Source organism: Ostrea edulis, chromosome 3 (genome assembly GCF_947568905.1).
Source record: "Ostrea edulis chromosome 3, xbOstEdul1.1, whole genome shotgun sequence".
Taxonomy (NCBI): domain Eukaryota; kingdom Metazoa; phylum Mollusca; class Bivalvia; order Ostreida; family Ostreidae; genus Ostrea; species Ostrea edulis.
In genome coordinates, this window is record NC_079166.1 from 51,878,239 (window position 1) to 51,900,827 (window position 22,589).

Here is a 22,589-nt window from a genome sequence, read left to right on the forward strand (position 1 = left end):
CAAGAACCACTGAGCCAGAAGAGCTGAGATTTACATGAAAGCTTCCTGGCATAGTGCAGATTCAGGTTTTTAGCTCACCTGAACCGAAGGTTCAAGTGAACTTTTCTGATCACTTTTTGTCCATCGTCGGTCTGTCTGTCTGTCCGTCCGTCCATCTGTCTGTTAAACTTTTCACATTTTCGACTTCTTCTCCAGAACCACTGGGCCAATTTCAACCAAACATGGCCAAAAGCATCCTTGGGTGAAGGGCTTTCAAGTTTGTTCAAATGAAGGGCCATGTCCCTTTCAAAGGGGAGATAATCACAAAAATGCAAAAATAGGGTGGGGTCATTTAAAAATCTTCTTCTCAAGAACCACTGGGCCAGAAGAGCAGAAATTTACCTGAAAGCTTCCTGATATATTGCAGATTCAAGTTTGTTCAAATCATGGCCCCCGGTGGTAGGATGGGGCCACAAGGGCGGATCAAAGTTTTACACACAAATATATAGGGAAAAACTTTAAAAATCTTCTTCTCAAGAACCACTAAGCCAGAAAAGCTGAGATTTACATGAAATCTTCCTGACATAATGCAGATTCAAGTTTGTTCAAATCATGGGCTCCGGGGGTTGGATGGGGCCACAATAGGGGATCAAAGTTTTACATACAAATATATAGGAAAAATCTTCTTAAGAACCACTGAGCCAGAAAAGCTGATTTTTACATGAAAACTTTCTGACATAGTGCAGATTCAAGTTTGTTCAAATCATGGTCCCCAGGGGTAGGATGGGGCCACAAGGGGGATCAAAGTTTTACATACAAATATATAGTTAAAATCTTTTTCTCAATAACCACTGAGTCAGAAAAGCTGATATTTACAAGAAAACTTTCTGACATAGTGCAGATTCAAGTTTGTTCAAATCATGGCCCCCGGGGGGTAGGATGGGGCCACAAGTGGGGGAGGGGGGGTCAAAGTTTTACATACAGATATAGGAAAAGTCTTTAAAAATCTTCTTCTCAAGAACCATTGGGCCAAAGAAGTTGACATTTACATGAAAGCTTTCTGACATAGTGTAGATTCAAGTTTGCAAAGGGTAGTTTGGGCCATAATAGGGACTAAGGTTTTACATGCAAATATATATGGAAAGTCTTCAGATATGGGCCAAGGTTACTCAGGTGAGCGATGTGGCCCATGGGCCTTATGTTTCAAATCTTGGCCCCTGGGGGTAGGTTACTTACTTGGTCCTCTTCGTGCTGGTTTACACATAAGGCTTCCACTAGAAACCTCCAGTATGCTCTGTCTTGAGACCAAGTCTTTATTTGTCCCCAAGTCCATCCTTGTTCCTTCATCTCTCTTTCTACTGCTCTCCTCCATGTCTCTTTTGGGCGACCTCTTTTTCTCTTCCCTGCTGGTGTCCATCTTAGAGCAACATGTGGGATCGATGTGGGATCCATTCTCAAAACATGGCCTAGCCAGCACCACCTCCTCTTCTTAATTTCCTCTGATACTGCTACCTACCAGGGTAGGTTGGGGTCACAATAAGGGATCAAAGTTTTACATAAAAATATATATGGAAAATCTTTAAACATCTTCTCAAGAACCATTGGGCCAAAGAAGTTGACATTTACATGAAAGCTTTCTGACTTAGTGCAGATTCAAGTTTGTAAAAATCATGGCCTCCGGGGTTAGGTTGGGCCCACAATAGGGACTAAGGTTTAACATGCAAATATATATGGATAGTCTTCAGATACGGACCAAGGTGACTGAGGTGAGCGATGTGGCCCATGGGCCTCTTGTATAATGTTTAAGATTTAAGTTTGTTCATAAACATGATGGTTAGAACCAGGCCAGGGCTATGGTAGAGGTACAAAGTTTAACATTGATGCAATCATCCTCACATAGTGTATTTTCAAATTTGTTCATACCATGACCCCTGGGGCCAGGGCAGAACCATGATAGGGGTTCAAAGTTCATCATTGGTTGTACATGTGTATATAGGAAAATTTTCTTTTCAAAAACTATAAAGTTGAATTAAATATGGAAGATTTATTATCTAGTGAAGTTTCACATTTGTTCATACCATGATGGTATCGGTGGGGCCAATTAGTAGCAGTTCCGAATTTAGCATTGGTATATACACATGTAAATGAAAAATTTTTGAAAATCTTTCAATAAAATTACAAGGGTGCAGATGGTCAATCATCCTCATGTGATCTTTTATCAGATTTGTTCATACAATGACTCCAGAGCTAGGAGAAGGCGAAAATTGAGGTTCAGACTCAAACATTTGTTATAAAAAAGAATCTTCTTTCAAACACCACGAGGGTAAAAATTGTTAAATTTATTTGCAAGCATTCTCCTGTAGTGTAGTTTCAGGTTTGTTCATGGTGTGATCCCTGTAGGGTGCAGCCACAATGAGTTCTAGCAAAGTTTAACATTGGTTATATATTTTGGCCTCCGTGGCATAGTGGTTAGAGCATCACACTCAAAATCACATTGCCTCTCACCTCTGTTCTGCGCAGGTTCGAATCCCGCTCACGCTGGTAAGTGAGAGAGTTTCCCAGTTACTTGTGGAAGGTCGGTGATCTCTTTCTAGGTACATTATATCTGGGTTCTCTCTTCCACCAATTAAAAATTGGCGCCACCATATAACTGAAAAATTGTTGAATCAAAGATTGTTCAATCAATCGGTGAAATCTTTTCAGAATATACATTAAAAGTTTAATTTTACATAATTGTTGAATTGATAATGCAAGCAACTTCACAAAGCCTAGACTGACATTTATGTTACTATAAACTTTTTGTTGCTCAGGTGAGCAATGTGGTTCATTGACATCTTATTATACCCCCCGCAACAAGTTGTGGGGGGGGTATACTGGAATCGGGTTGTCCGTCCGTCCGTCTGTAGACGCAATGGTTTCCGGAATCTAAAGCATTATCCTTTCCACCTACCGTCACCATATCATATATATGGACTACCCATGGGAAGAAGATGTTCCCTATCGATTTTGGGGTCAAAAGGTCAAAGGTCAAGCGCACTGGACATCGAAGTAGTAATATGGTTTCCGGGCTCTAAAGGGTTATCCTTTCCACCTACAGTCACCATATCATACATATGGACTACCCATGGGATGAAGATGTTCCCTATCGATTTTGGGGTCAAAAGGTCAAAGGTCAAGCGCACTGGACATCGAAGTAGCAATATGGTTTCCAGGCTCTAAAGCGTTATCCTTTCCACCTACAGTCACCATATCATACATATGGACTACCCATGGGATGAAGATGTTCCCTATCAATTTTGGGGTCAAAAGGTCAAAGGTCATGTGCACTGGACATCGAAGTAGCAATATGGTTTCCATTTAAATTCTTTAATGGCTTTTTTCATCGCATGGAGATGCTGTGTTCCTAGATACCTTTTGGATCATAATACTGAAGTTTTACCTATTACCTACACCCTTTGGGAGATTGGGGTAAGCGGGGGGTATTCTTAGTGAGCATTGCTCACAGTACCTCTTGTTTTCAAATGCTTTATCACACACAGACATATCAATTTGGTGCACAGGCATCAAACTGGTGGCCAGTTCCCCCAAATGTTGTATGTGGGGTTTTGGTGATAAGTTTGGAGCCTATGTAGCAGGGAGGGATTGGCCAGTTAATTTATCATGTCCAAAGACCATAATGATATAGAATTAACAAGTGTTGAGGATTCCACATTCTCTGGTTGGGTTACATGAGGCTTACAGAAAGATCTTTCTCTTTTTTTTTTCAGAGTAACCCACAGTTTTTGTTTGATTCTATGGACTGCACTTACATTTTTATCTGGGAGAACCCTTACACCTGTGCACATCCTGTTGTGTAAGTTCTGTCTAATTACAGTGAGATAATAGATTTACTCAGCTACTCATAGCTACATCATATTGAGGATCATGTTCTGGTGACCTGAGACAATAAATGTGACTACTTTAGCCAATCACAGCATGACTAACTTTGAAGGCAAATATCTGTAAAAGTTGATGCTTGTTTTTACCACAGATGTGTATTTTTGTGTTATGTGTTATTCACAGAGTGAATCCTAAGCCTATTGGAAATGATGAGGCAACACCAGCCACGACATCACCAGCTGTCAAATCTAAAACTGTAGCCACTATTGTAGCTGTCTTCCTCAGCGCCATTGTTATGTGTCTGCTACTGATAGTGTTCCACAAAAAGGAGAGAAGGTCTGTGCATGCATGGTTACAGTATGTATAGAAATTAATGACACTCTGAATCATGAGGAACAATTAAGGTTTATAAGGGGGATAACATATTTTGGTGTGTTACATGAATTCAAAACCTATATATCAGAGATATGCAACTACTATGGTGGCATATTTACCGCTTAAAATATGTGACGGTCCCATGCACCTATAGATTGTTAATTCCTATTTATTGGTTTGATAAATTTATACTGATTTAAGTTTATTTCAATCCTGTCATAAATTGGAATTAAATGTAAGAAGTTTTGAAATGATTTGATGATCAACGAATATACTATTAACAAAGAAATAGGCAAATCGTAACTACATGTATTTGCTGAAATCTTGCCAATTTTGCCGAGTTTTTTTCTTGTCACCTTTTGAAACCTTTACTTTATTAACTTTACTTTCATTTCACTTTGAAGTGAAATATGTTCTAAAAATATTGTATCTTGAATGTTTTCATGATAGGATTTGAAAGGTTTGAACTTGATATCTTTCATTATTTAAAAGATGTAATATGCAATTTAAATCAGTGTGTGCATTTTTATTGGAAAACGGGACCGTAAGATAATACGAGACTTAGGAAAGATGCTATTAATCTCTGTTATATATGTTTCTGATGAATTCGGGCTGAGTATTATTGTCTCCCAATTTTTAGCTCTTCTGAGCCGAAGGCTCAAAGAGCTAATCATATGGCCTTATGTGTGGCGTGCGGTGTGCATAAACATTTTGGAAAAAGGGCTATATCTCAAGAACCCCATGGCCAATTTTTGTCAAATTTGTCACAGGGTATCCTTGGCCCAAGGGCTTTCATTTGTACTAAAACTAGGGTTGTGATCCTTTAACAAGGGGAGATAATTAGGAAAATGCAAACAAAAGTAGTGGTTGCTAAAAAATCTTCTTCTCAAGAACCACTGGGCAAATTATCACCAAACTTATGCATAAGGATGAGGATAGGTTGTAGATAAAAAAAAAATTGTTCAAGGCATCATCCTGGGGCAAAGGGTGTGGTCTCAAGGTCACTTGAAAGTTTATCTTAAATTTTGTTTTGTTAAAACTTTGATATTTTGCTTAGTATAAGGACTAAGATCATCAAATTTTGTCAGTTGATGCATCTTAGGACCTAATATCATGTTGTCTCAAAAGTAGGTCATGGTGACCTACTTTTTGAATTTTGCAGGTAATTATTATTAAATGGATTTTGATGCATATCTTGGACAATTTTGATCCTATGATCATCAAAAGTTGTCAGTTGATGGATCATGGGACCTTGAACTGCGTCATGTGAAAAGTATGTCACCATGACCTACTTTCTGAATTTTATGGCTAATCGTTTATGAATACATTTTAGGTTATTTCAGATACGGAGAGGTTTAGAATCATCAAACCTTGTAAGTTGATGCATCTAGAGGCCTTGAAACATATTTATAAAAAAAAAAAAGGTAGATCACAGTGACCTACTTTTTGAATTTTGCAGACATTCAAATTTCAAATTTTCAATTTTAGATGCATATTTTGGACACTATGAAAGCTAGGATCATCAAAATTTTGTCAGTGGATGCATCTTGAGTCTTCATAGTTTGAATATTTCAGATACTATTTGGCTTACAATTATCAAACTTTGTCAGTTGATGCATGTTGAGTCTTCAGAGTGTGTTAACTAAAAAGTAGGTCACCGTGACCTATTTTTGGATTTTGACGGCTATATTTGAATATTTCAGATACTATTTGACTTACAATCATCAAACTTTGTCAGTTGATGGGTCTTGAGTCTTCAGAGTGTGTCGAACAAAAAGTAGGTCACTGTGACCTACTTTTGGAATTTGACATTTATATCTGAATATTTCAGATACTATTTGACTTCAATTATCAAACTTTGTCAGTTGATGCATCTTGAGTCTTTGGAATGTGTCGACCAAATAGTAAATTCAGTATTCAGCACCCCAACTGTCTCTATGTCCCTTGAAAAAATTCATGTAGAAGAGAAATATGTACTACCCAGATATGCATGTAGGTTAAGTAACTTCATTTTGTAATTATTTTGATTGCCTAATTTAATAGTGTACTCTATGATATCCCGTTCATACACTATCTTGTGATAGGTCTTTAAAACCTTGTTAATACTTACCATTTCCATTAGTGGAACTCTTCAAATTAAAGGCGCGTAAAGTCATGCTACCGGGACAACATACGTAAACATTACTTATAGGCATACGTAATATAAATTATGGTATCGAATACATATTATAACCGACTGCAAACCACGACACTGATTAAAATTCTAAAGGCAAATTTAGGAATTGATTATTCTTACAAGAAAACAGACGAACTTATTAAACTATGTGAAGGATCCTCCAAATCTCACCGATATAAAGCATCAATCGCAAGAAGAACTGTGAAGGGAAAAACCAAAATGCACATGTATCCGACACAATAACTTTTCTTGTAATTAATGGGATTCATATGTTATTAGAATTATTCTGTCAGACTATGAAGACATTCCATTTTATCATACAATTTGGACAGGTTCATATGGGCATGGACTTTGTAATCGTTCATGTACAACACCCCCCCCCCCCCCCCCCTCTCTCTCTCTCTCTCTCATTTTTCAATATTTTAGAATAAGTTATATATTTGCCAAACTGCATTTTTAAGACGTTTATAACACTAATTAACACAACAAATGCGTTTCCAAACTACATCTAAGCTATTTTGAAAATTACAAAATATTGATTGACTTAGGACAGAGAACATCGTTGTTTGGAATTTTTAAATTAGGTGTAGTAGAGTTTAAAAAAAAAACATGTAACATCCTTGATAAACTAGTGTTAGAATATTTAAAAAATGCAGTTTGACCAATGGCTATTCTATTTAAAGATACACAATGTACTTTAACTTAAAAAAAGGGGGGGGGGGTGCTATGAACGTTTCGTTTATGTCCCAGTAATCTCGCACTTACTCGCGAGACTTGTGCATTTTCTTACCAATGACGCACAAGAGTCATCAAAGCGCGATAACTCTAATGAGCTGGTAATGAGAAGTATTGACGAATCTTGGTTAGTGAGAATTTTTGCCTGTTCTACAATGTATCAGAAGAGCGATTCTAGGACCATGGGCCTCTTGTATTACATACACTCTCCCTTCCTTCACATGTTTTCATTAGGCGTGCATTTTTGTGGTAATAATTGATTTAAATTCCCTGCACAATTTAATAGCGAGCCAAAGCGACACGGCGAGCTCGCTCCAATGATTACACAACTGAGTCACGTGATTTGCTCTTCATCAGCTGAAAAATGATGGGGGCTACCCATAATGCCTCTAATAAAATGTCGCTGTCACTGCGGTATACTCCATTGACAACCCCGTAGATAAAACAAATAAATGGTTTGGAAAGTACCATAAATGATTTTAAATTCCAGACAAACTTTCTCATAGCTTGGTACGTTTTGTTGTGGATACTTTCTTGGTTTGAAAGATAGAAAAAATTGCAGTTAATGGTGACGTCACAATGCACTCTTTACATCAACCACATTATATTTCCCGCGATAAATGATTGCTTAAAAGTCGTTTTGCAAGATGTTGAGGGTCTTCGCTCGTCTCAACGGTCACACCATAAAACATATATTATGATAATACAGAATCGGCATGATTCCAAGTAAACACAATGATAAACACAATGCTATTTATGAATTAGCATGTTGTTTTAGAAAACTTTCAACATGAATAAGAACAAACAGCTTGTATTGCATTGTCTGTGTGCATTAAATGATATAAAATTACAATTTATATTAGTAATATAAAGTGGAAAATCCTGTTCTACTCTTCTTCTTTTTATTGCAGTTTGATTTTGTTTATAGAATATTAGAAATTGTATAGTGCATGTATCACAGTGATTCAGATTGAAACCAAAAATGTATATATATACCTTTGTGAAACTTTCATGTTGTAAAATGATTTATAAGATATTTTTACTCGGCCTCCATTTATAAGCTATTAGTGCTACAAAAATGTATAAAACCTCTGAAACAAATAGCAGGACTGTTAGGGCTGTAAAATTCATTCACGTGTCTGGTTCCAATTTTACTTTTATACATTCACAAACTGTGGTTATTGTATAACGTATTCAGGACTCGAGATGTTATGGTGGATAAAAATAATACAAGTAAGCCCTGAGAGAAAAAAGGAAAGTTTAGGAAGGCATCGACCCTCCATCCACTAAAAAGACTTGAAAATAGGAGGAAAGGCCGATTATAACAAAATCAATGAACCGTCATACTTCAGCATCAGTCCACACTTGTTAAAAATTTTCATAATATTTAGTACACCTGAGCTGAAAGCCTGTTGTCTGCCATCTGTCTGTCTGCAAACTTTTTACATTTTTGACTTCTTCTCCAGAACCACTTGGCCAGTTTAAACCAAACTTGGCAGAAGGCATTCCTGGGTGAAGAGCTTTCAAGTTTGTTCAAATGACGGGCCATACCTCCTTCAAAGGGGAGATAATCACAAAAATGCAAAAATTATTGGTGTTTTCATTCATTTTAAAAAATTCTTCTCAAGAACCACTGGGCCAGAAAAGCTGAAATTTACATAAAAGCTTCCTGACATAGTGCAGATTCAAGTTTGTTAAAACCATGACCCCCGGGGGAATGTTGGGGCCACAATAAAGGATCAAAGTTTTACAAGCGAATATATAGGGGAAAATTTTGAAAATCTTCTTCTGAAGAAACACTGAGCCAAGTGCAAATTTACATGGATGCTTTCTGACATGACACACACACACACACACACACACACAGACCCTCCCCCCCCCCCCCCCCCCCCCCCCCCCCCGGAGTAGGCTGGGGCCACTATAGGGGATCAAAGTTTTACATACTAATATATAGGGAAAATCTTCTTCCCAAGAACCACTGAGCCAGGAGCCAGGAAAGTACGAATTTACATGAAAGCTTCCTGACATAATGCAGATTCAAGTTTGTTAGAATCATGGCCCCTGGGGGTAGGATGGGGCCAAAAAAATTAGGGATCAAAGTTTTATATACAAATATAATGGGAAAATCTTTAGAAATCTTTTTCTCAAAAACCACTAAGCCAGGAAAGTACCAGATTCAAGTCTGTTAGAATTATGGCCTCCAGGGATAGGGTGGGGCCACAATAGAGGATCAAAATTTTACATAAAAATATATAGAGAAAATCATTAAAAATCTTCTGATGAAGAATCACTGGACCAGAAAAGTTTACATTCACATGAAAGCTTCCTGGCATAGCGCAGTTTCAAGTTTGTTAACATGACGGACCCCGGGGATAGGTTGGGGCCACAATGGGGTCAAAGTTTTACATACAAATATATAGGGAAAATCTTTAAAAATCTTCTATAGAACCACTAGTCCAGAAAAGTTTACATTTACATGTAAGCTTTCTGACATATTGCAGATTCAAGTTTGCAAAAATCATGGCTCCCGGGGTAGGTTGATGCCACAACGGGGATCAAAGTTTTACATGTGAATGTATAGGGAAAATGTTTAAATATGGGTCAAGGTGACTCAGGTGAGCGATGTGGCTCATGGGCCTCTCATTTGTTGTTTCTGAGGTGGATAGAAAATGAAGTTGGCAACTATTTTTAACCACTGTGTTACAATTTAACACAGGTACTGGGAGTGGATTAAAGTTTACACAGAGTTGACACAAACTCGCTTTTGAAAAACAGTTAATCACCAGGGGCGGATCCAGGAATTGAGGTTACGGGGGGCGGCACTTTATGAGGCAGGGGGTCTGGGTCGAAGTCCTGGTGGGGGTCCAGGGGGCGAAGCCCTCGGAAGCTCCTGGATTTTAAAGATTTTATAGTGCTTGAAATATGTCTACTATTTAAGTCATTTGTACTATTTTCTATCATTTTTATAAGGTGAAATTAGTAAAATGATGCAAATTTTAAGGATTTTTGGAAAAACTTAAGTTCTCCCAATATAGTAATTCAAGGAATCAAAAGATTTTGTCATTCATTTCTCCGGGAGTGGAAAAAATCATTGCTTCTTTTATCATTTAGTACATTTTTCTAACCAAGATACCACGAATTACCTTAAATTTGAAAATTTATGGGGTGGGTGCCCCTTAAATCTGCCACTGATCACATGGTTAAGTTTATGGTAGCTCACTACACTAAAGCTTATACTCTTTATGACACTACATCACAAGATGGCGATTTATCGCAATTCACCTTTGAATTAGAACGCTTTACCCGATATGGTATTGCGTTGTGTGACGACACCATTGAATGAGACGATTGAACAGTTTAAATGACATGTTTGACATTATACAACAAGAGTTTTCATTGGCCGATTATAGCCCGCCCACTTTCTCGAGCAGATCCAGGTGATCAGATAAGATGGATGGACTAGAAAATTACTAGGCCTAGCTGGAGAACTAGCTCTCTGGAAAAAATATTGTGACGGAACGGAGAGCCACAGATCCACCTCTAATAAAAACCTTCGATTTACGGGGCACAAAAAGCTGTGCACAGTTGAGGCCTGATATAGGTGTATTCTTGTGTTACTGTCTCATTAATTCAATATAAAAAATCTTAACATGTTTTTCTACTATACTTGTGTCCAAACATACCTTCAAATATTCATTAAAGCCAAACACGACCCGAAAACTCGCAGCTTCAAATGATTTTGTTTGTTGACGTAGCCATGTTAGGTAGCCGGTCAATTCGAACTGTGTTGCTATTGGTATCTATTCATAAAATTGGTTGTAAGTTATGTATTTGCTCTTCATTTATTATCAACATGAATAATTAATAGAAATTAAAAAGTATAGTTTTTGTAAAGGTAAAATAAGCTCTTGATTAACAAAAATGCTACATAAGCCCATTATGGTCCTTAACACTCGTGTGGCAGAGATGGAGACCGGCCCAGACTAATGAAAGCCGCATTTACGTGAGTTTAGCTATTTGATTAATTATCATTTAATGAAACTGGAATGATATATTATTTAAAATATTTAGCTAAAATATTTGTGGGGTATTAGTTCACATCTAGACCTATTGTGCCAATATGGAAATGAACCGGGATTCGAATTGACTGGCTACCTAACATGGCTATGTCAACGAACGAAATCATCAAAACTGAGTTTTTGGGTCGTATTGGGCCTTAGTAAATATTTGAAGGTATGTTTGGACACAAGTATAGTAGGAAAATATGTAAGGACCAATGAGAGTGTCTGTTGCATTTCGCAATTGTATTACAAACAGATTCAATTGTGTCGGCACACAACGCAAAGCTATATCGGCCAAAGCGTTCTAATTCAAAGGTGAATTGCGATAAATGTTTTGTGAAAGTATTTGTATCGATCGATTTGTTTGTCTAACATCATAGCTCAGTGGTTAAAGCATTGGGCTGGTGAACCGCAGATATTCTTGTGTCTCTATTTAATTGTGTACCAATGATAAGTAAAGAAAAATAAACTGTTACTCTTTGTTGCTTTCATAGGGACTTTAAGGGGTGGGTGATGTGATGAATCAGGTGATACCAATCAAAGAAACTCGGGTGGTATGGGGTTTTGCCATGGTGATAACCTGTTTTCCCTACAGTGAAATGGACTGGGCCAATGCTATATATACAGCGGTCGATCGCAGATCAGTCAGTCTGATCTCTGCAGCTGTGCAGAGAAGAACACCATAAGAGAAGCTGAATAAGCCGATCTTTTGTAAGTAAAAGGCTACCTTGGGGCTGAATAAGCCTTATAGTGTAGGTTGGCTAGATCTTTTGTAAGTAAAAGGCTACCTTGGGGCTGAATAAGCCTTATAGTGTAGGTTAGCTACATTAGGGCTGAATAAGCCTTATAGTGTAGGTTGGCTAGCTGATCGACCATCGTAGCTTTGACACTTGGCAATAAAGGCTGAATAAGTCTGTACCCCAGTGTCAAAGTGAGCTGGAGACATCAGCTGGTAAGGACCTCAGGTCGGTATTCAGAACCATTGGTAAGGGCCAATTGTCCGGGAACATTGGATTCAGGGAAGTAAAGGGTTAGGTTAAATCCTTGTTGAATTATATCTTGATTTTGAAATACGAATCGTAGTAAATATATTGATTAGGTAAATTGGCTGAAATAATCATCGTAAATATATTGAATAAGTTCGTTTCTTGCCTTGTAGACAACAGGTATTCCTGTAAATCATATGCACTGCAGAATCCCGGGTGTAACCGGGTACGTGTCCACAGATAAATAGTGACCGCTCGGCTGGACACACGTTACACTTGTCTTATTATTTATCATCATATCTTTTATGATTAAACCAATTCGTACTGATTTGAAAAACTATTTCTGGGTGTAGTGAGCCACCTTTAACACAGAAGTTAACACCAAGAAAAAACCATGTTAAAGCTAACCACCTTTCAAAAAAAACGTGGCCCCTGGTGTCATTTGGTATTCAGGTGACTGATGAGGCCTCTTGTTTTTTGTGCGAGATCTATATAATTTAAGCATGTCAATTTTGCAATTCAGTCCAGATTTGTCACATCTATTAGCACTTTAAGATTGAATTTATATTTTCTGATGTTAAAAAAGGATATCTGCCTACTCATCCAAATATACATGGTCTATGTATATGACATCCATCAAATAAATAGGGGGCATGTATTGCTTTTGCAAAACTCTTAGAATGCTTGTTTTTGAATACTCCAAGTTAGATTTGTAAAACCTTTAAATACTTTACTGAATCAGAAGCGATAGTTGTTTTTTTCACTGACTGTGTGCTGTATTGATCTACAATGACTCGATATCGGTAGGCGAGTTTCAAATAACAATGCAGGAACAAATAGTGAGTGGTTTTAGGGAGCAAACAATTCAATGGACAAACAGTTTATTGAGAATGGTTTTAGGTGAGAACAAACGATTTTTGATGAGAATGGAATACTTTGGTATGGGAATAGAACACTTAACAGTTTCATCAGAACTGTTTGGTGTGGGAACAGAACAATTCTAGTTGAGAATGGAATGGTAATGATTCATTTGGTGTAGTAGTCTGTAATAGTTAACACCATGTTAAGGGTGCTAACATTGTTTTCATGCAGTCTCATACTTGTTGTAGAGATGTAAAGTGGAGAAAGATATGGGGATTGTCCCAAAATTCTGTGGACTGGGCTTATAACTTTTAAAGTACCGATTTAATTTCATAAAAAATTTCTATATACATGTATTACCAATTATACCATTGTTAACCAATACCCAAAATTTCAACTTAGTACTCTATTTAGCTTTTTGAGAAAATTAATTATTTTACAATAAGGTTGTGCTCGGTGGAGCAACATGCAATGTCAAAATTTTGTGGCAGTGTTCGCGCGTCTGAGAAAATCCTTCTTTGATTTTCTTCATCCGAGATACCCAACGTTCACATACCCTATGTATTCCTATATTATCCGACAGAATGCGGTGAACAGACGATTTGCTGATTCCCAAAATTTCTTCAATCTCTCGTGCAGTTCGATGTCTGTTTCTCCAAATAGTGTCATCCAGTAATTTTACCAATCTTTTTTGTTTTTTGGGGGTTTTTTTGTGTTTGGGTTTTTTCGTCTATTTTCTTCCACTGGCATACTGTCCTCATATCCTTCAGAAAATAATCTGTGCTATTTGAAACACCTGAGAAACATCACTGTGCGATTCTGTCTATTAATTTTAACTTCTTTTGAGTCTCCGTTGGAGTTAAGCAGAGTTCTGTGCAAAATTTTATGACTTCTCGGTACCTTGTCTTTCTTTTTTTCAAAGCTACTTTATCTTTTTAAACATTGGCATTTTCACTTTATCTTAGGGAAGCAGTAGCTTCAAGGTTACGAGGGCTTATCAGGCGACATTCTGCAGTGTACAGATACAGTGAGGTAAGACATGACAGTTATTGACCCATCATTCTACAACAGATCAGATGGTTTATGTATGGTAAGTTAAGATATTGACTGATGATGTATTTTAAATGCATGTTATGTTTTAATGTTAACCAGTATTGTACTATAGATGTTGACTTTTACTGTACCTGTAAATGTTGACTTGTACTGTAGATGTTGACTTGCACTTTAGATGTTGACTTGTACTGTAAATGTTGACTTGTACTGTAGATGTTGACTTGCACTTTAGATGTTGATTTGTACTGTAGATGTTGATTTGTACTGTAGCTGTTAACTCACTCTTTAGATGTTGACTTGTACTGTAAATGTTGACTTGTACTGTAGCTGTTGACTCACACTGTAGATGTTGACTTGTACTGTAGATGTTGACTTGTACTGTAAATGTTGACTTGACCTGTAGATGTTTAATTTGCCCTGTAAATGTTGACTTGCACTGTAAATGTTGACTTGTGTTGTACCTGTAGGTGTTGACTGTAGATGTTGACTTGTGTTGTGTCTGTAGGTGTTGACTTGTACTGTAGATGTTGACTTGTGTTGTACCTGTTAGGTGTTAATTTCTACTATAGATGTTGACTTGTACTGTAGATGTTGACTTGTGTTGTACTTGTAGGTGTTGACTGTAGATGTTGACTTGTACTGTAGCTGTTGACTCACACTGTAGATGTTGACTTGTATTGTATATGTTGATTTGCCCTATAAATGTTGACTTGCCCTGTAAATGTTGACTTGCACTGTAAATGTTGACTTGTGTTGTACCTGTAGGTGTTGACTGTAGATGTTGACTTGTGTTGTACCTGTAGGTGTTGACTGTAGATGTTGACTTGTGTTGTATCTGTTAGGTGTTAACTTGTACTATATATGTTGACTTCTACTATAGATAATGACTTGTTCTGTAAATGTTGACTTATGCTGTAACTGTAGATATTGATTTGTATTGTAGATGTGTAGATGTTGACTTGTTAGCTCATCTGAGCTACATTTGAGTAAATAGGGAAAATCTTTTTTTTTTAAATCCTCTCAAAAACCACAGGGCCAGAAAAGTTCTAATTTACATGGAAGCTTCCTGACATAGAGTAGATCCAAGTTTGTGCAATTCATGGTCCCTGTGGGTAGGGTGTGGCCACAATAGGGTATCAAAGTGTTATATGCTGATATTTGGGGGAAATCTTTAAAAATAACTATTGAACTATTTAAGCTAGTGCTTTCATATTTTGGATATACATTTTTAATGGAAAGACCTTTCATGTGATGCAATGGTTTGTGACCTTGACCTGGAAGTTTGACCTACTTTTGATAAAAATCTGACCTATTCAATATGTCCTGAACTATTTAAGGTAGATCTTTCATATTTTGTTTATATATTTCTTATGGTAATACCTTTCATTTCATATCAGGATCTTTGACATTGTGACCTTGAACTCAGAGATTGACCTACTTTTTAAAAAACATAACCTATTAAATATTTTCGGAAATGTTTTAAGTGGGGCTTTCATATTTTATATATAGATTCTTTATGGCAAGACCTTGTACACAATGGTGTTTGATATTTTGACCTTGGAGTTTGACCTACTTTTTTAAAAAAAAATCCCTGACTTATTCAATATCTCCTGAACTATTTAAAGGGCTTTCATATTTTGTATATAGATTTCTTATAGCAAAGTCTTCATATCATACAATGATCAATTACCTTGTGACCTTGGTCTTATCCAGAACAGCAAGATCATGTTAGTCATATTGGTGTTGAGGCATCTCTGTGTTATGTGAATTCATTGTCAGTTATGTTGTGATCCGTTGGGGCCACAATATGGGGTCAAAATTTTTCATGGGAAAAGATTGATTTTAAAATCACAACAGCTGAACAATGGCAGGGCAATGTTGACTTGTGCTGTAGAAGTTGACTCATACTGTAAATGTTGACTTGTGCTGTAGAAGTTGACTCATACTGTAAATGTTGACTTGTGCTGTATTTGTAGATGTTGATGTGTACTTTTATCCACAGATTCCATCCAGTGAGGAAGTGGATGACCTCCTTCCAGAGATTTCAGCAAACAACCTGGGACTTCAAGGGTCCGTACAAACTTCCACAAATGATGAAGTCAACATATTACAGAATGAAGAGCTCCCTGCTGTGTCTGTTTTCCATGATGATAGTGATGAAGAGCTTCTAGCTTAATGATTGAAATTCCCTAGGTCTACATTAACATATCAATATTTGTTATGAGTGACTGACATGTGATTGCTTTTATGAAACTCATGAATGGCTATTTAGCCATGTTGTTAATATACCATCAACCAAAGCTATTAATGTACCATCCATCAAACGGTCACTAGGTGGTGTTTAGTGCTGCACTTAATATGTTTGAAAATGCATGCACATTTTGTTTATGAATCATTAAGAATGCTTCCATTTTTTAAACAAATAAGTATAGCAAACACCATTATTTACCATGATTTAAAATCTCTTTCTCCACTCTGTCACAATAGATCTCTCTCTCTCAACTGTATTACAAGTTTAATTTCAGTGCTGGCTAGGTACATATATACATGTATCAGAGTTTAGAAACATATTAGATACATTGTCAGGGGTGTAGTTAATTTCAATGTGTTCAACTTTTTTTATGTCATTTGAGCTTGAAATAAGTATATCTCTACCAAATATAATGGACAACTTTACATCAACTAAATCGATATACTTACACAGTAACAAAACCCAGGTGGTTTAGAAATGGTACAAAATAACATTCGATTTAAAAATATTTCATATATGATGTCAGCGAATATACGAATAGAACAGTAGTCCCGAATATTCAAACATTGATTTTTGGTAATGGTTTCAGCTCTAGTTGCAATGTAAATAAACATTTACATAAGGTTTATCAACAAGCACTTTGTATACTAGAAGTGAAATGAAGAAATACCTAAGTTTTATGAACATCATTGAAGTATTGAATTCTTACATGTAAGTAATAGCCTAAATGACCAGTATGTATCTAATACTCACCCCCGTTTAATTTTTGCCTATGTTGCCAATGGACGAATTTAAGGCTGGGTGAGTTAAAAATCTCTGTACTGTACTTATAATTTTTTGCGTTTGGGTAAATTCAAAATGGTATGAAACCGTTTGCAAGTGTAGATGGGTGAAAAAACACGAGGCAAAAATAACTCTTTTAATACAGTAGTTAAGGTGTGGACTTTAAATATTTGCATGTGTAACTGTAATACATATTGAATTATTCTTACAAATATGCATGACTAGAGAAAAATAAGTGTTATTGTGAATAAATCCTAATTTTCTTGTGCCGTTTTTAAGCAAATTGCTATAGTCATGCTTGTGAAATGTTTCCATTTTCTTTTGTCTTAAATGTTAATTTATGTCGTTATTTTATGCACTTGATATCAATTTTTTAATGAAAATGGAGGTGGTGTTGTACTACAGGTAATATTCCTAAGTGGGAGAGTTCACTTTTCTTTGTGTGACTGTCAGCTGTATGATCACAGGGTATATGTCAGTGATACAAATTTCATTTTCAAATGTCATGGCATATATCCACAGTAATCCATACAGACACTTAGATTTGTTTAGAATGCATTAATATTTAACCATTTTGTTCAATTTTTACTTTTTTCCGGTTATTGTAATTAAGGGTGTGCAGGGAATTTTCTGAACAGTTGTACAATGGTGTAAACAGAATCATAACATGCTGTACTGCTTTTGTTTAAATATGTACTCTTACCAGTATATGTAGTTTAATTTCTTCCCGAATGTTAGAAAAAGAAGCAAAAGATTGCCAACATATAACATTCCATTATTGCTCAATGTAAAAAATGTTTATTTATTGATGTTTCTTATTTACTTACATAATAGCACTGTATGTGCATGTAAGTCGAGAAAAAATGTGCCTGCATTAAATGTTGTCATTATTACATGTTTAGTAGAAGCCACCATTTTCTTTCTAGCTGTTAAAGACCAAACTGTTTAACAAAGGGACATTGACTTGGCAGTTTACCACACTTTTTTAAATTGTTGGGGTTAATTTTCAAAGCTTTGCAATTTGTGTATGAATTGTGAAATACAGTTGTAACTTATAAATGTCATGTGAATGGCGAATTTTCATCATTAAGTGACTAGACCATAAAATGTTATTTCTACAACCTAGCTACTTTGTTATTTTCCCTATAGAGAGTATAAATTCTCCAGATTTTTTTCTACATGAAGATTTTCATGTCTGTTTCGATCAGTATCTTTCTTCCATTTTCCATTGTAGGATTTTTCATTATATTTATTTTGTATGTATTTGAGTTGATGACTATTCAGTCGTTTGAATTAATTTTTTATTTGCATTGTGACATACATTTAATTTTTTAGGTCACCTGAGTAAACTCAGGTAACCTATTGCAATCGGTTGTCGTCCGTCGTGCGTTAACAATTGAACATTTTTAACTTCTTCTTGATAACTACTTTTCTAATTCTTTTCATATTTGGTATGAAGTATCTTTGGGACAAGGGGGACATAAATTGTAAGTTTCAGGTCTCCAGCACCCTTGGGGCCTTAGGGGCAGGGCAAAAGCTGCCCAAAATTGACCAATTTAAAAAAATCTTCTAATCTCAAGAACAGCACATGTGTAAGAAAAACTAAATGCATGGTGATGGAGAGCAGGAAGGCCTCTACCAAAATTGTAAATTTCATGATCCCCGGGGTAGGGGTTCTGACCCCAGGGCGGGGCCAAACTTGTTATATAGTGTTTATGTGTAAAACACTTAAATAACATCTTCTTTAGTGCTGTTGATACTAAATTGAAACTAAATGGATAGAGCAGGTAGTCTTTTACCAATATTGTAAAGTTGATGATCCCCAGAGTGAGGGTTCAGACCCCAGGGTGGGGCCAAACTTAGGGGCTCAAGTACAAAATAAGACGAAAATAGTTCTTTTAACATTGTGTAGGAATATTTTAAGTAACATTGAAAAATAATTTGTTTCCTATCTATTGATGATACAATATTTATTCTGATTCTAATTAGATTGTAAACTTGATTATGCTAATTTTGTTGGAATATTCATAATTTATCCATAATACAGTAATATGTTCATAGCTTGTTTAATTTAAATTAATATTCAAATATATTTGATTATTTGACGAATTTTTTGGTCGATAGTTTATAATTAAGGAGGTATGCTACACCAGAGAAATTTGATGTAGATGAAAAGTGGAGGATATGTACAACAATATTTTGAAGTTGAAAATTTTCAAATTTACTTTATTTTGTCAAAAAATACAGTTTTAGTAGAAGGTAATCTGAACAAAAATTAAAACCCCTGCTGTACTCGAACCTGCGACCTACAGTTCACCAGTCGGTGTTCTAACCTACTGAGCTACTGGGCTAGGTATATAAATGGAAAAGGAAAAGTCAAATATTGCTGATATCGATTGTTTCATCCATGTTTTTAAAGGAAGTCAGCCATTATGACGATGTAGAGTACTACCTTAACTACTACTCCTATATGTTTTAAAAATGAAATCATGTATATTCATTAAATCACAGGGCAGGTACACAAGGTTTAAAATTGAAATAATGTATATTCATTAAGTCACAGGGCAGGTACACAAGGTTGAATGGTAGATAGGCAGACAGGTCGACAGGTAGTCAGGTATGTTTGAAATAGACCTACAGGTAGACAGGTCGAAAGGTAGACAGGTATGTTCGAGATAGACCTACAGGTAGACAGGTTGACAATTAAAACTGTGATTTTAAATCCTTATTTACACAATGATAATTTGTAATTAAAGTTGCGATATCCTGTCGACCTGCTGATCTTTCACTGTGTAGACAAGAATCAAAATTCATAATTGAAACATCTATGAGATCAAAGCATTGTTAAAAGATTATTAGAACAGTGATTTTATATCCAAAGTTGCTGTATCCTGTCGACCTGTCAACTTGTCGACCTGTCATTGCTGATCGTGCAATGTGTAGACACGAATCAATAATTAAATGAACTGAATTATTCATAAATTATACATAATTTGCAATAATCATTTTTTACTAATTTCTTTGAAATTGGTGCCTCAATTTTAATATTATGAATATTTATGAGTTTTATTTGAGTTTTTTTTCATAAATAAAGTACATTTACATACTAATTTGTAACCAAACCGATTTACTACCACTTATGTGGATGGGACTATTTTCGTCTTATTATGTACTTGACCCAAAAAAAAAGAATGTATAAAAATGGTGAATTTCAATCAAAACCCAGGGTTATGACTTAAGGATGAGTCCAAATTAGTCATATGTTTTGATGTTTTAATGTTAATACACCTATTATTTAAAGCCTTTCATCAGTGTATGCACTTTTGAAGGCAGTGAAGTTTTAAGAACACATCTTGTTTTATACTGTTGCTGAACATTAGAATTTAGCTTAGATATACAGAACAGGAATTTTTTTCTAGATTTCATAGCCCATGGAAGTAGTGATACTTTTTCACTAGTATTCAGGTGACTGATAAGGCCTGTGGGCCTCTTGTTTATTTGCATTGTAACAATTGCTTCATGTTCAATCTACAGTTTTTCACCTGTTCTTAATTGATATCCACACATCTTTGTTTGATCTGTTTCATGAGGACAGTTATTCTCTAAAGTTATACTTAAGAAATTTATGTTCAGCAAAAGCATTTCAGATTGGCTTATATATTTGAAAATGTATTGTTTTCATGAAGAGATCTACAAATGTGATTTATTGTCCCTTTGCAATTCATTGCAAGAGGGGGCCGTTTGTGAGTGTGGGTGTAACACTGAGCTTATATACACTCACATCTTTTGCTTGACTGATTAGCTGATTAGATACTTCACATGTAGTTTTGTTATCAAGAGAGGAAGAACCCTTTTGAATTTGGGGCCCAAAGGGTCCAATTGTCAATGTCACTATATAGGTTTTGATTAGAAGAAAAAACTTGTAGATACTCCACAGGCTCAATTGATTAGATACTTCACATATGGCTTTGTTATCAAGAGAGGAAAATTCCTATCAACAAGAAATCATCAAAGATAGACTTCATAAATAAAAAGAATATCAAATTTCGTAAGTGATAGTTTTAAACAGTCATTAAAATATATGTAATAGCAAGGGAGATTAATAAATTTATTCTATTTTTATCTGAGTCTTGTGTATTGTTCAGGAGGGCTTTAAATCTGGTGACTTCTTGTGAGAGTTCAAAGACATTCTTTGTATGATTTCTGGCTATCACACTTTAGATGACATCTTTGGTGTCTCTTTCTATTTGGTTTTGTGGCAGAAGAGGTCTGTGGCATCAGATCATCAGGAATAGATAAATTCGATTTTAAATCTATGTTGTAAATTTAAAGGTTATCATTTTTAACTGGTATAAGTAACCAATAACTGTTATTATCAAATCTATTTACTATTGTAATAGTTGGGCATTCAGCCACTACTATTGTATTTTTTTTTACTTTGTGTTGTGGGTTGTATTTTTTTAGTAGTTTTATGTAAAGTAGTTAATCCTTTAGATATTTCTAGGTCCAAGTTCGAGTCTGCCTAGAGTGAGGCTAGTAATTAAATGAAAGGTGAAGATAATGAATAGTGATCAATATCTTAACTCTTAAAAGGAATACAAAATAGAGAGTTGGGCAAACATAGACCCCTGGATATACCAGAGGTGGAATCAGGGCCCTTATTCACAAAAGATCTTATGACTAAGATGAAAAAAAATAACTCTGTCTGATAATCAAATACCGATCACAATGTCATAAGTATGTATTAAAGTTTTATAAACCATGAATGTACTTTACATATTAATTAAGAAAGTCTACAAGAGATGAAAAATAAGGAAACTACAGTGTTTGTAAATTTTGATCTTAGTCGTAAGATAGTTTGTGCCCAGGTGCCTAGGAGGAGTAAGCATCCCCTATCGACTGGTCACACCCACCATGAGCCCCATATCTCGATCAGGTAAACGGACTAATCCGTAGTCAACTCAGTGTGCCAAGAACGGTCTAACAATGGGTATGAAACATGTCGGACAGCATTTGAGCCAATGATAGGTTGTATTGGCAAACTAGATTCATTATAACGACCATAGAATTTGCAAAATGCTGACCTTAAAACGAGACTGTTGAAACCCCTGTAATCATATGGGAAGTTGACGATGGAGAAGCGGAAATCATCCCGTTTGTTATAAAGTTAACTGTTTATATTCATTTTCAATAAAATATCCAAGTACGTAGTAGATTTCATTTGAACATATTTTATTGTATAAATATACGAAGGGATTGGTTACAAGTTCTTGCAACTTAGACAACCTCTCCCGTATACAAAATGTACAAACTGTAGCAGATGGCCACAACAAGAGATTTTGTCTTATGTAAAAGCTGCTTCATAAGAACCTAAAAACAGGTCAGTGATAAGTAGATGAAGTTTCAAATCTTTACTAAAGTTGAACAATTGTATGATAGATGCCAAACAA

General features: G+C 35.8%; 1 protein-coding gene across 1 annotated transcript in view; it reads left to right on the forward strand.

Moving 5' to 3' along the window:
* Nucleotides 1-21,261, forward strand: part of LOC125676439 (cation-independent mannose-6-phosphate receptor-like) — a 206,367-nt gene extending 185,106 nt beyond the window's left edge. The window contains exons 40-43 of the mRNA XM_056158098.1: nt 3,747-3,832; nt 4,042-4,194; nt 14,018-14,084; nt 16,108-21,261. Coding sequence (XP_056014073.1) covers nt 3,747-3,832; nt 4,042-4,194; nt 14,018-14,084; nt 16,108-16,281 — 480 coding nt within the window. The 3' untranslated portion in view covers nt 16,282-21,261. The remainder of the gene's footprint in view (nt 1-3,746; nt 3,833-4,041; nt 4,195-14,017; nt 14,085-16,107) is intronic.
* Nucleotides 21,262-22,589: the final 1,328 nt, after the last annotated feature.